General features: G+C 46.1%; 2 protein-coding genes across 9 annotated transcripts in view; one reads left to right on the plus strand and one right to left on the minus strand.

The window, feature by feature from the left end:
* CCDC127 (coiled-coil domain containing 127) overlaps positions 1 to 10286 on the minus strand; it is a 28703-nt gene extending 18417 nt beyond the window's left edge. Inside the window, exons 1-4 of one of the 8 annotated variants that reach the window (XM_043540407.1) lie at positions 10150 to 10286; positions 7202 to 7286; positions 6268 to 6336; positions 1341 to 1469 (exon numbers count right to left, since the gene is read on the minus strand). In XM_043540407.1, the coding sequence (XP_043396342.1) occupies positions 1341 to 1461 (121 nt within the window). In that variant the 5' untranslated portion in view covers positions 1462 to 1469; positions 6268 to 6336; positions 7202 to 7286; positions 10150 to 10286. Of the gene's footprint in view, positions 1 to 1340; positions 7287 to 10098 lie in introns of those variants that run through there. The other 7 variants (XM_037889893.2, XM_043540406.1, XM_037889892.1 and 4 more) reach the window with 7 other exon arrangements.
* A 17-nt stretch (positions 10287 to 10303) lies between these two features.
* Positions 10304 to 12567, plus strand: part of SDHA (succinate dehydrogenase complex flavoprotein subunit A) — a 29379-nt gene continuing 27115 nt past the window's right edge. The window contains exon 1 of the mRNA XM_037889884.2: positions 10304 to 10427. Within this exon, the coding sequence (XP_037745812.1) occupies positions 10359 to 10427 (69 nt within the window). The 5' untranslated portion in view covers positions 10304 to 10358. The remainder of the gene's footprint in view (positions 10428 to 12567) is intronic.

Here is a 12567-nt window from a genome sequence, read left to right on the forward strand (position 1 = left end):
GACAGGGGAGAAATCTGGGGGGTAGGTCTGACCCAGCGCTGGATGCCGTGCAGGGAAAGAGGAAGTCCCGTCCTCCCCAACCCAGCCCGGACTAGCAGCTGAGCCCAGCGCAGAGTAGGAGCCACCAGCCAGGTCTTCCCCCCAGTCCCACCCCCCACCCCACAGTGATTTACCTCTCTGCCAGCTGCCCTGGGCACCCAAAACATACTTCTGGGAAGGGTCACACGACTGCTCTTGTGGCTTCCCCATCAGAAAGCCATTTTTCTGCAGGGGAGCAAAGAAATCTGTGGGAGACATAACTTCTGTGCAGAATCCCCCAAGACGTAAGCAGTGCAGAAGTAAGGGTGGCAATGGGGCACTAAGTCTGCTGTGAAAAATGATATTGACAAATATCACTTTTCACGTTGGCACCTTTACTTCTGTACTGTTGCTGGCACTGCGCTGCTTTCAGAGCTGAGCACCCAGCCAGCGGCCGCTGCTCTCCACTCTGCCTTCAGAGCTTGTGGAGATATATATCCTGGGGTAGAGGGTGGGAGAGGGGGCGGAAAATACTACAGATACAAAGAAGGGAGGCCTGCCAAATAAGTTTGAGAACCACTGGCTTAAGGGGTTTTGGACAAAGTCCTTAGACTATAAACACTTTGGGGAACGGACTACGTCTTCATGTGAAATTGCAATGCAACTAACACAATGGTGTCCTCATCTCTATTAGAGCCTCTTAACGGTATTTCAGTGCGATATCTGATAATAATGAGGAACAGTGAGGTTAAATGACTTGCCCAGGGTTACTCAGTCTATGGCAGAAAACAGGTCTCCTTCCTCCAACTCACGTGCCTTAAACACAAAACTTTCCACTTCCCTGAAAAGAGGCAAACTATGGAGGAGCAGAAAGGATGAGTGAGGGAAAGGGAAAGACTACCAGCCTACAATTTTTCCCCCCAAAAAAGAACAAAGGTAAATTAGCTTGTGTAGACAAATGTGTGTACTAGTATTTTTATGTATTAGCCTTCCTTTACCTGCACATACCAGTCCTCCTAAACATACATTCCCTCCCAAATAGGGTTATTCACCCAATTCTCTCCTCTTCCTTCAAAGGCTCTGAGATGACCCTCCTCCAGCTAGTAAGGATGGCTGCATTTGGCTTTCCACTGGATTGTGGAAATGCCATTTCTATCAGCTGGACAGAAGAGGGGTTGCTGGAGCAGTGTATTGCTGCATGAACCTTTTGGTCCAGAGAACTCAGCCGCCAGTTCTGACCCCCCACACATGGCAACACATTGTATTTCCACTAGAATGCTGGGCCTGATCAGAAAAATATAATTAATAAAAATATTACTTACGAAATGCAGCCAATCCCAGCATTGGAACCAACAAAGCATAATTCCATTTGTTTCCATCACCACCATTTTCCCTTGGATTAGGCTGGATATTCCAGTTTGGAGGATCATTTAAATTATTCATGGAGACACCTTTAGATTCATAGGGGGAAAAAAAAGTCATGTCAGTGCTACCAATGATTAGGGGAGGATGCTGATAGCAGTAGGTAACATGGACATGTGCACCTATTAAAACCATACCTAATACTTGGTTCAGGATTTCTATTTCAGATTCTGGATCAAACTGGAACTAAAGAGATGGATTTTTAACTGTAAGGGTAATTAACCACTGAAACAGATTACCAGGGAAGTGGTACATTCTCCATCACTTGGAGTCTTTACAGTATAGTCTAGTTCAACACAAGCTATTGGACTCCGTGCATAACCACTGAGCATTCTATTACCTGTGTTATGCATACTGGTGATCAGACTAGATATCACAATGAATTCTTTTGGTATTAATCTTACTCTATCTATTCTTTGCTAATGAAATTACTTCCAGTCAGTAGACAAAGGGCCTAGCACCTCAGAAAGCCAATTTCACTCCTCAAGCATGGAAACAAGTACAATAACTAATGCATAAGGCCAGTACCTGTTCTTTGAGTCCCATTGCTGCTGTAACACATACAAAAACCCCACCAATTAATGATGCCTAAGATGGTGAGCAGGTGGAGATAATCGGCACTTTAGTAATTTTTAAAAACTTGAAAATGTCTTTTGTTGTGCTTTGGGGTAGACAACTAAAATAATGAAGCCCCAGTCCTACTGGTGGTCTCTGGACACTATGTTTGGCACTCTCTACCTCGAAGCAGCACCCTAGAACCCGCATATTCACCATCATATAATTATGATATGTTTTGTACAAAGTATGTCTTGTGACGAATCATTTTAAAAGTCTTGATCTGGTGAACACTGATATCCTGTTGGATTGTATGTGCTATTATTGTATGTGAGGTTATGAAGTTTTGGTGTGTGTGTGCGCGCGTGTGAAATATGTTTGAGGCTGGGAACACCCACAACCAGTCTTTCAGGTAAAGCAATGAAGTAGCCAGACAAGCTGATGGCCCATTAAAGAGAATCTACACTCCCAGTTACCATCCCAGAAGACTTCTGAGAAAGAACATTGTAGATAATGGAGAATGATTGACCAATGAGTGTGGACCCCCAGTCACAAGCACAGAACTTTCCAACAGGCTGGAAGAAACTATAAAAGAAGGGGAAGTGACATCATGACTTGGCCTCACTCCCCGCACAACTCAACATCTGGAAACACGTCTGGAGGACAAAGACTTTGAACGCAGGAGGGTGGTCCCAGGCTGGAGGAGAGTTCCAGCCTGTGTATTGAAGTTTCCAGACTTGTTTGTACCATCTCTCAGGATGAGGCACTGCTTGATTCCAACCCCATTTACTTTATAGAACTTAGACTGTGAATTTATTTTATTCCTTAGGTAACCAACTTTGATCTCTATGCTTATTACTTATAATCACTTAAAATCTATCTTTCTGTAATTAGTAAATCTGTTTTATATTTTATCTAAAACAGTGTATTTTAGCTGAAGTGTTTGGGAAATCTCAGCTCAGTTTACAATGGCTAGTGTATGTCCTCTCTACATTGAGGGAGGGGTGGACTTGGTAATGAACTTACACTGGTCAGGCTTCTAACCAGGGCAAGGTGGTACAGTTCTGGGGTACAAGGCTGGGAAGCTGGGGGGAACTGGCTGGAGCCTCTCTGTTGTTGGTTCATGAGTGAGTGGGAGCATTCATGTAACTCGATTGGTTGTGTCTGTGAAGAGTAAGTGCAGTGCCTGCCACAGTGTGAGAGGGAGCCCAGTTTGGGGGGGGAGGGGAGGGGGAGGGAAGCTCAGCAGTCCCATAGTTCAGGCTGCACCCGGGAACCCTGTCATACTATAGTCATATAAATAAAAGTAAAAGCATGAATCCAGATGTTATAAGAGTTGCCTTTAGGTGGAAAACAAACTGGGTTATTGGTTAGTTTTGAGTTGCTTTCTTCTTGTAAGACCAAAAGTTTCAACTATCCACCCACCCTCCCTTCAAAAAACACAAAAAGCTGATTCTTCCTTTAAGAGTGTTGAAAGTAAGATGTGTATTCCAGGAATAATTAGCTACAAAGAAAAAAAAATTGTCTATTGGTAAACTTATTTAAAACAGGGTTGCATTTGGCTCTCCATTGCAACACCACTCTTTTAACCAGCCAAACAAAAAAGGGATTGTGGAGCAATAAGGTCCTACCCGCTGCATCTGCAGTGCTCCATGAATCGGCCCAGAGAGTTTCCTGGTACAACATGAAATACAATTTAAAGTAGAATAGTGTGGAAGGAATTGCTTATACAGCTGAAGACAGTTAATTTACTGCTTGTGAAAGATGTGGTCTCAGTGGGAGCCAAATAGACAGGCAAGTCCTTTGTTCATCCGTGGAACAGGTGAGTTGTGGGTACTGGCATGTGAGCTCCTCCCCCCACTCCCCACCACTGACCCAATTTGGCCATTACATTGTACAGAATTATCAAGGGGAAAGAGAAGTTCATCTCCATGCTATTTCAGACCTATGTATTTCTGTGAAGATTGTCAACATGGATCACAACTGTATTACAGTACAGACCTGTTTACATGCGAATCCTCTTAAAGCACGGTAGCGCCGTGCCTCCCAGTGCTACCTATTTAACACGCGAGACTCATTAACATGCGATACAGGAACTTGCTACGTTGCGCTACAGATTTACTCATTAACTCACTGACATAGAAATCGACAGGAAGTGCGGAGCAGAAACATGTTCTACGTCTTTATCGATATTGGTAAAGACATAACACGCATGCTTAGACATTGTCATGCTAGAGAGATATATAATATATATACTACATTAGAAAATTTTAACCGTAGGCCTAATATAATGGCAGAGGGCAAGCGTCAGAGTTCCTACACTGTAGAAGAAAAGCTAGCTGCAATAGATGGAGTAAATAGTGGAGAAACCCAGGCCAAAGTTTCAAAAGATATTGGGATTGCCGAATCTACTCTCCGAGGATGGCTAAAAAACGAATCTAAACTGAATGGCTTTGTACAAAATATCGATTCTGCCATGGGGCTTAAACGAAAACATGTGCGCTATTCAGCAAAACCCACAATAGACAAAGCCATGCACATGTGGTTTGCTCAGAAAAGGCTGAAAGGAATGCCGCTTATGTGGGCTAATTCTTCAAGCCCAAGAGACAAAATTTGGAAATTTAATGGGAGATGAATCATTCCAAGCCAGCAAGGGGTTTATAAGTCATTTTAAAAAGCGTCATGGCATAGCGCAGGTATCGATTTATGGAGAAAGCTGATCAGCCGATGAATTGGCCGCGAATGCATTTCCCACCGAGTTAAAATCTATTTTACAAAATGAAGACTACCACGCAGAACAACTTTATAATTGTGATGAAACAGCTTTATTTTCAAAACTGCTACCTGATAAGACTTTAGCCTTTAATTACGAGACACAGAAAACAACTGGATTTAAAAAGATTGTGTGACTCTTCTTTTTTGTAGTAATAAGATGGTCAGCCATAAGCTTGCCCCTCTTCTCGTTGGCCGCTTTCATAACCCTCGCTGCTTTTAATCACCTCAACAGAGCCAAACTGCCAGTAATATACGCTAACAGCAAAAATGCTTGGATGACGAGACACATTTTCGATGACTGGTTCCACAATAACTTTGTTCCAGCTGTTTGTAAGCATCTGCGGTAAAAGAAACTCGAAGCCAAAGCACTTTTGCTACTTGACAATTGTCCGGCCCATCCTCCAGCTGAATCACTGGTATCGAGCGATGGAAAAATTCAAGTGCTATACCTACCATTCAACACAACATCAAAAATTCAACCTTTAGACCAGGGCATTATTCAGAATTTTAAGAACAGTTATCAGTGGGAGATGATTTTGGCGATCGTGTCATGCACGTCTTCAGGCATTTCCAAACTCCTGAAACAGTTAAACATGAAGGAAATTATTTATTTAGATAAAAAAGCTTGGGACGGAGTAAAACAAAAGTCCATTGAAAACTGCTGGATGAAGGCTTTCGGTGATGCCTTTTCTGTCAAAGACGGCTCAGACTCGGAAAATTCCAGCAGTGGCACTGATTCAGAGCCAGACTGTGAAGGATTTTCGGAAGAAGACATCCTATAAACACGCACGCAGACAAAAGAGGATAAAGGTAAACTTTTCTTTCAAATGATAAAAGATTTTACTTTGGATACATCGCCGGAAATCATTACCGGGTGGCTAGAGATGGATGAAGATTGCCCGACTTCAGAATTTCTGTCCGAGGAAGAAATATTAACGGGCTGCAAGGCTACGTCGGACTGCGAAAGTGATGGCGAGAATTCTAATAATGCAGGCCTAAATGACAATGACGACAACGTCGTTGAAAAGGTCAAGATTTCGCTCACAGAAGCCCTTAGTGCTGTAGAAACTGTTGTAAGATTTACGGAGGAGCAAAATGCGGAAAATATCGAAATCATTCATCTTCGGCGAAAGACAGACTTCATAAGAAAGAAAAAAAAATGCGAGCCAGAAAGAGCAGAAAATAACAGCATTTTTTTCTAAGTGAATCATAAACACTTTTTTCAGTATGGCCCTCTTAACCCGCAGTCCGTTAACACGCGGTCATGATGGCTTGACTCCTGACATCCGTACGTAAAAGGGTCTGTACTGTATGTGTATTACTATAGCACCTAGGAGTCCTAGTCCTGGACCCCACTGTATTAGGTGCTGTACAAACACAACAAAATGATCATCCTGTCCCACAGGCCATACAATCTAAAATTTGTTGTCAGTATGTCCACTGAGAACTGGACTGCCAATGTCCATATCTGATAAAAGAAGCTGTGCAGTTACCCACCTCCACTCCTGCATATTACACAAATATGATGAGTCGTTGTCCTCTCTTGAAAAGATGCCAAAACAAGTACTTCTTAAAATAAATAAATAAATAAATAAATAAAATCATGTTTAAAAAAAAAAATATCTTCAGAGTTTCAGGGGCTTTAAAATGTGTTTAAGCAAGTGTTTACACCACAACTCAATTATCAAATATATGTTCATATTTTTTATTACTTCAGGGAAAGCAAATATTCTTCATGTTGAAGGATTGTTCTAAAAGATTAGATTTTTTTAAAGAGAAGTTCTATTGGTTGTAGAATATTTTTTCTGCCATTCAGCACCTCTAAAATGCCACACTTACAACACAACTATATTTAAAAGTATTCTACATTTCCTACTTAAAATGGAAAGTGAACTTGGCTAAAAGTGTTGGCACAAGCCAACTTTTAAATACCAGCAACGTTTTGTTATGTTAAATAATCGTGATGCTGAAAAATCTTTACAAGGAAGAACTTTAGCATTGTAGTATATCAGGGGTCAGTAACCAACGGCATGCGAGGTGATTTGTAATGGCAAGCTGCTGCCTGCCAGGTCCCAGCCGCCGGCCCCGCTCAGCTTGCTGCCAGCCCAGATGAACCTTCGGAACTCCAGGCTGGCAGTGGGTTGAGCGGGCCAGCGGCGTAAGATCAGCATTTTAATTTAATTTTAAATGAAGCTTCTTAAACATTTTGAAAACCTTGTTTACTTTACATACGACAATAGTTTAGTTATATAATATATAGACTTATAAAGAGAGACCTTCTAAAAAACGTTAAAATGTATTACTGGCACGCGAAACCTTAAATTAAATTGAATAAATGAAGACTCAGCCCACCACTTCTGAAAGGTTATCGACCCCTGTGGTATATCAAGAAAAAACTGAAAAATACCCCAGAACTTTGAGATTTACTTACCATCAATTTAACAGACTTAGGTACAACTTAGCCACTTGCCTAGAAAATAGGACACTGCAGCTTCTTTATTAAAGTCATTTTAGACCTAAAAATAAAATGATTGCTTTAGTAACCAGTTAATTTGCAAGATTAGGATTTTTAAATATGAACATTTCGTCTTTATTTAAAGTGATAATTGGCGAAATCAGATCTCTCTGATAAGGTAGAAGTATAGAACAGGTTTTGCCGGTGATGACAGAGATGGTACTACCTTTCTTAGAGCTTCAGACCAACAAGTCAGTCTTTCAGATATTTCAGACCTGTCGCATGATATGGAGTAGGGTCTGATTCTACAACAGATTCCTCTTTACAGAAATGAAAGGAGCAAAAAACCCTGCTGCAAGCAACTGTAATTTTGGTTTTCCAAATCAAAGTCTATTATGGTGCAACTCATGTATGCAAGATTTTAGTACATTGGAGTTTGAGGGCTCTCTCTCTAGCACTGGGCAGGGATAACAGAGTTGGGTAGATGGATTTAGGACCTCTCCTCACATTCCTCCCCCCACCCCGAGTATAAGCATTTGTTTATTGTGTTAAGATACCTGTGGGCTATCTAGGTACTGATTTGGCCCCATCACTACAAACCCAGACCACCCTCCACACTTTGAGCCTACCACAGTGCTAGCCCACAGAGAGGAGTGGGACGGGAGCTCTGCCCTGGCCAAGAGTGGGCTACTTTGCCATGGAAAGGGCTGTAGTGAAGTCCAAGAGTTAGCTGGGCCCTGATGCACAAAGATACTTCCAAACCCGAGATTTAGGTGTCCAAGTCTCAAGTTAGCCTCCTGCAGGGTTTGGCAGGAGTTTTGGGGATCACAAAGGAGCCGAAACTCACTCAGTGAGTAAGTTTTCAGGGTAAAAGTTCCCCGCCGCATCTAAATTTCAGCCTCTCCACTTGTGCGCAGCTGTCTGGGCACCTATCTCTCACCTAAATTCCAGACCAATTCATGAACCGGGAGAAGATTTGCCTTTTGGCGTTCGCTGGCCTATCTCACACACAGGGCCTGATCTCGTACATGTGCTCAGAGGCTGCCAACCAGATCAGGTCTTCTGGGGGTACATCAACTCGTCTACATATTTGCCTAGTTTTACAACAGGCTACATAAAAAGCACCAGCGAAGCGTGTACAAACTAAAATTTCATACAATGACTTGTTTATAATGCTCTATATACTATACACTGAAATGTAAGTACAATATTTATATTCCAATTTATTTTATAATTATATGACAAAAATGAGAAAGTCAGCAATTTCTCAGTACTAGTGTGCTATGACACTTTTGTATTTTTACGTATGATTTCATAAGCAAGTAGTTTTTACGTGAGGTGAAACTTGGGGATACACAAGACAAATCGAACTCCTGAAAAGGGTACAATAGCTTGAAAAAGTTGACAGCAACTGAGTTAGAGTGCTCAGCTGGGAGGCGTGGATTCACCCCTTGTGGCGGAGAAAGAGTTTGAACAGGAGTGGCCCCCTCTCGGGGGGGCTGTAATCAGGGAGGTGGGGGCAGTCTGACATGGGGCTGCCCCCTGAGTGCCCCCACAGGAACTGTTCCACTGTGAGTCCCCTAGCACTTGGGGCTGGGGCGGTGCTGGGCAGCAGGGGCACTGGGCCCTTCCCCAGGACCGCGCGCGCTGCACTGTGCTGCCTACATCCCTTGGTTACTCCTGGGGGAATCCTGCGCCACTGCACATGCGCAGAATTTGTGTCCCCTGCAGATTGCTTTGCTTCCCCACATAAAAATGACTTTCTGACAGGAAAGCAAAGAGAAGCCACAAGAGTGGTCACGTGACACTTTCAAGCAGTATGTTTCGGGTGCCCAGGACAGTCAGCAGAGAGGTAAATCTGTGGGGCAGAGGTCAGGACTGGGGAAGACCTGGCTGGTGGCACCTACCCTGTGCCGGGGTCAGTTGCTAGCATGGCATCCGGGGCCGGGTCAGACCCACCCCCCAGATTTCTCCCCCAGTTGAAAGAATTTCCCACCTTTCCCATCACTCCTCAGCTACAGAGGGAGGGATCCCTGTACAGGGAGCTGCTCCCCCATCTGCCCAACCCCCCTATACCCAGACCCTCGCCCCACCCCCAGAATCCCCTCCCCTTACACCTGGACCACCCCAATGAGCCACCCTTCCAAGCCACCTGGATTCCCACCCTACCAAGCCCCAACCACCTTCAGCCGGATTCCCCTGCAGAGTCCCATTTCCATTGCACCCAGATCTCCCACAACAAGACCCTGTACAGCCAGATCCCCCCCGCACCTGGATCGCCCACTGAGCTGCCCGCACCCAGACTGCTTCACCCAGAACCCCTCTCAACCCACACCTGTATCCCCCCCCCCCCACACACACAGCGCCTCCACACTTGGATCCTGCCTGCCTGCACCTGGCATGGAGGAGTAGGGACCTGGGGTGTTTCTGGGCCAGGCCCGGTCCTTGTGTTGTGTTAGCTTTGCGTGCAGCTATCTAGAGGAGGAGCTGCACAGTGATCTCCCACCTCCGTGCAGCCAGTGGCCCGTGCTTCCCAGTGCCATACTGGAGCCTCCACATTTATTTGGTAAATAAAATTTGAAGCATTTTAAAATATTGTGCGCACAGAGTTTGGGGGCGCAGAACGCCCTCAGCAGCCCTGGGTGGGTCCGGGTCCAGTGACGGGGCTGGACAGGCCGCGCGCTCAGAGGCCCACCACGGCCAGACCGATCCGCGCGCGGGGTCCTGCGACCCCTGGACAGCCCCGGGCGCTCGCGCCCCCACCCACAGCCTCACGCGCTGGAGGCGCGGCCTGGAAACTCAGCGGCGCCTCCCGCCCCCGCGCGTCTGGGGACAACCCCATGAGCGCCCCGGCCGCGGAAGAGGAGACTCACCGCACAGACCCCGCCAGGCCCAGCCGAGTAGCCGCCGCCGCCGCCACTTACCCGCCGCCAGAGGGTCCAGCCCCCACCTACCCGGACCAGCCCATTGGAACGGGAGGGGGAAAGGGAACAACAGCCGCGGGAGCCTGGTCGCCCGTCACACTATCCTCCCCCGGCAGTTGGTCTCTCCCGGAGGCTCGCTCCAGTAACTGCGCGGCCAGCCCCGCCCCAGCGCATGCGCAGGAAGTGACCGACTCTCCGGTCAGGGCGAAATGGCGGCGTCTGCTGGCGCGGCGTCGCGGGGGTTAGCGAAGCGGCTGTTCCGACTCCCAGCGGGAGCGGTGAGTGCGCCCCGCCCCGCGGGCAGCCGGCCCCTGCAGAAGGGCGGTGTGTTGGATCGGCGTCTCCCGGGGCGGGAGCTGGTCAGCCCGAGGGGGCCTCTCAGACGGGTCTAACTCGCTCGCCCAGCGCGCGCGCGCACGCGGCGGCGGGGGGAGCCGCGCGCTGCCCCGCCCCCCCTGTAGCTCCCCCCCTCCCCTCCGGGCAACAGACGCCGGCTCGGCCCCTCCTCCGCCGTGGCTGTGCTGCTGGGGCGGGGGCTGCCGTACGAGCCTCGTGCCTGAGCTCGCCTAGCCCGAAGATCAGACCTGCTGTTAAAGCCCCCCCAGCCCCGTTCCCCCTCCGGGTGCCCTTGCAGCGAGAGGGGCCGGCCCAGCAGTCTGTGGCATTGGCTGCCACCCGCCCCTCTGTTCGCCGCCAGTCTCAGTAGACGCGAACGAGATGGACAAACGGGTGGGGAGAAAAGCGAGGCTCTGCGGGGTGAAGTGACTTGCCCAAGGTCGGCCAGCTGGTGGGAGGCAGAGCCCGGTAGGGCACCCAGCCCTGGCAGCCCGCAGTGTGGTGTCCTGTCCACTGGTCCATGCTGCCTCCCCCCGTACCCTTTTTGCCTCTGTTTTAGCAGGTAGACATGTGACACCTTTAGGGGTCTTAATTTCAAAAGCCGGTACAATCTGTTTCTGTGGTATCTCTTTGGGATTTGACCTCAGGTACCAGGGATTCAGTGGCAGGAGTTTAGTTCTTGAGCAGCAGTGTCTTTTTTTTAGCAGCCTTATTAAAAAAGTGGGCAGAGGAATACAGCAGTCATGACGGCATGTTAGTAGAAAGGCTTTCAAAGAAACTCCAGTATTCTCAAGGAGACCAACGTGGCCTGGCTGTTTTAAATAGCCTGGTGTTTTATTAAACAACAAGGCAATGTGTATGAGGTTTTATTGGAGTACGGAGTATCTCATCCGTTGCTTTAAATGAATTAATAGTATTTTGCTATAAACAAATATTTGGAAGTTACATACATTTAAAGTGTTTGGAGTGGGGTTGTTAATAACTGGTCTATGAGCCGATAAAGCAAGGAATTATATATGAAAACAGATAGTTTCAGGGGAGCTGGGATGCACACTACACTTGATGCTTTTCATTCCCCCCTCGCTTTCTTTCCTCCACCTGCAGTGAGCTAGTCCTTGTCTTATTTTACTCCATTGTCACACTGAAATAAACAAAGGCAGGGTAATTAGCCTTTTTATTAGGAGAAAGTTCTGTAGTGAATGACCACACTATTACTGTTTATTACTGTAGTACCTAGAGGCTCTAAGTAGGATTGGGATCCCTTTATGTGCTAGGAACAGTAAGTAACAAAATCAGAAACAGTCCCTGCCAAGGCAGATTAACAACCTAAGTAAACAGGGCGGTGGGGATATTGAGGCATAGAGAAAAGTGACTTGTGTAAGGTCTCCTAGCTCCCAGGCCTGTGCCCTGACTACAGGATGCTACTGTGTCTCCACTAGCCAGATTAGGAGAGGGGCTTGGTAGGAAAGGCTGTTGAGTGACAAATAACTTCATCTAACTTTTCTTAAATTGTTTTCTACTCCAAAAGTTTCTAGATACTCTGGTTAACTGAAGATGTTTCAAAACATGTCATTCTGTTGTACCATAAATATTTATTTCAGTGACAGTTGTGGTTCTTGGAATTTCGCATTCTGAACAAGAAGTACAAAGAAGTACAGAGATGATTTCCAAGGGGGAAAAACTGATTTTAAAAAGGCTAAAACGTATTTCTGGACTTAGGTTCTGCCACTGCCTAAATAGTGGGGCCATTTTGCATAGGGATATGTGCTTAATTACAGTTTCAGTTTTGCTTTGCAGTTTTCCTATTGCAGTCAAAACTTCTATACTCACTCAAAACTAATATTGAAAAGAACTGATGGACCTCAGTGAGAAATATTGAAAGTGAGCCAGTGACTTGAATGCATTGATTTTTAAAGGTTTTATATAAAACAAATAGGAAGGAAATATGTGTCTTAATGTAGTGGTCCATAAATTTTTCCACTGAATTTTATGGAACTCCAAAATTTTGACTTTAGAGATATAATGAAGAGAAGCAGGCTGGCCTACAAGTCACTCCCTTTGCCATTCTGCCAGGCTGCAGAG

This window comes from Chelonia mydas, chromosome 2 (genome assembly GCF_015237465.2).
Source record: "Chelonia mydas isolate rCheMyd1 chromosome 2, rCheMyd1.pri.v2, whole genome shotgun sequence".
Taxonomy (NCBI): domain Eukaryota; kingdom Metazoa; phylum Chordata; order Testudines; family Cheloniidae; genus Chelonia; species Chelonia mydas.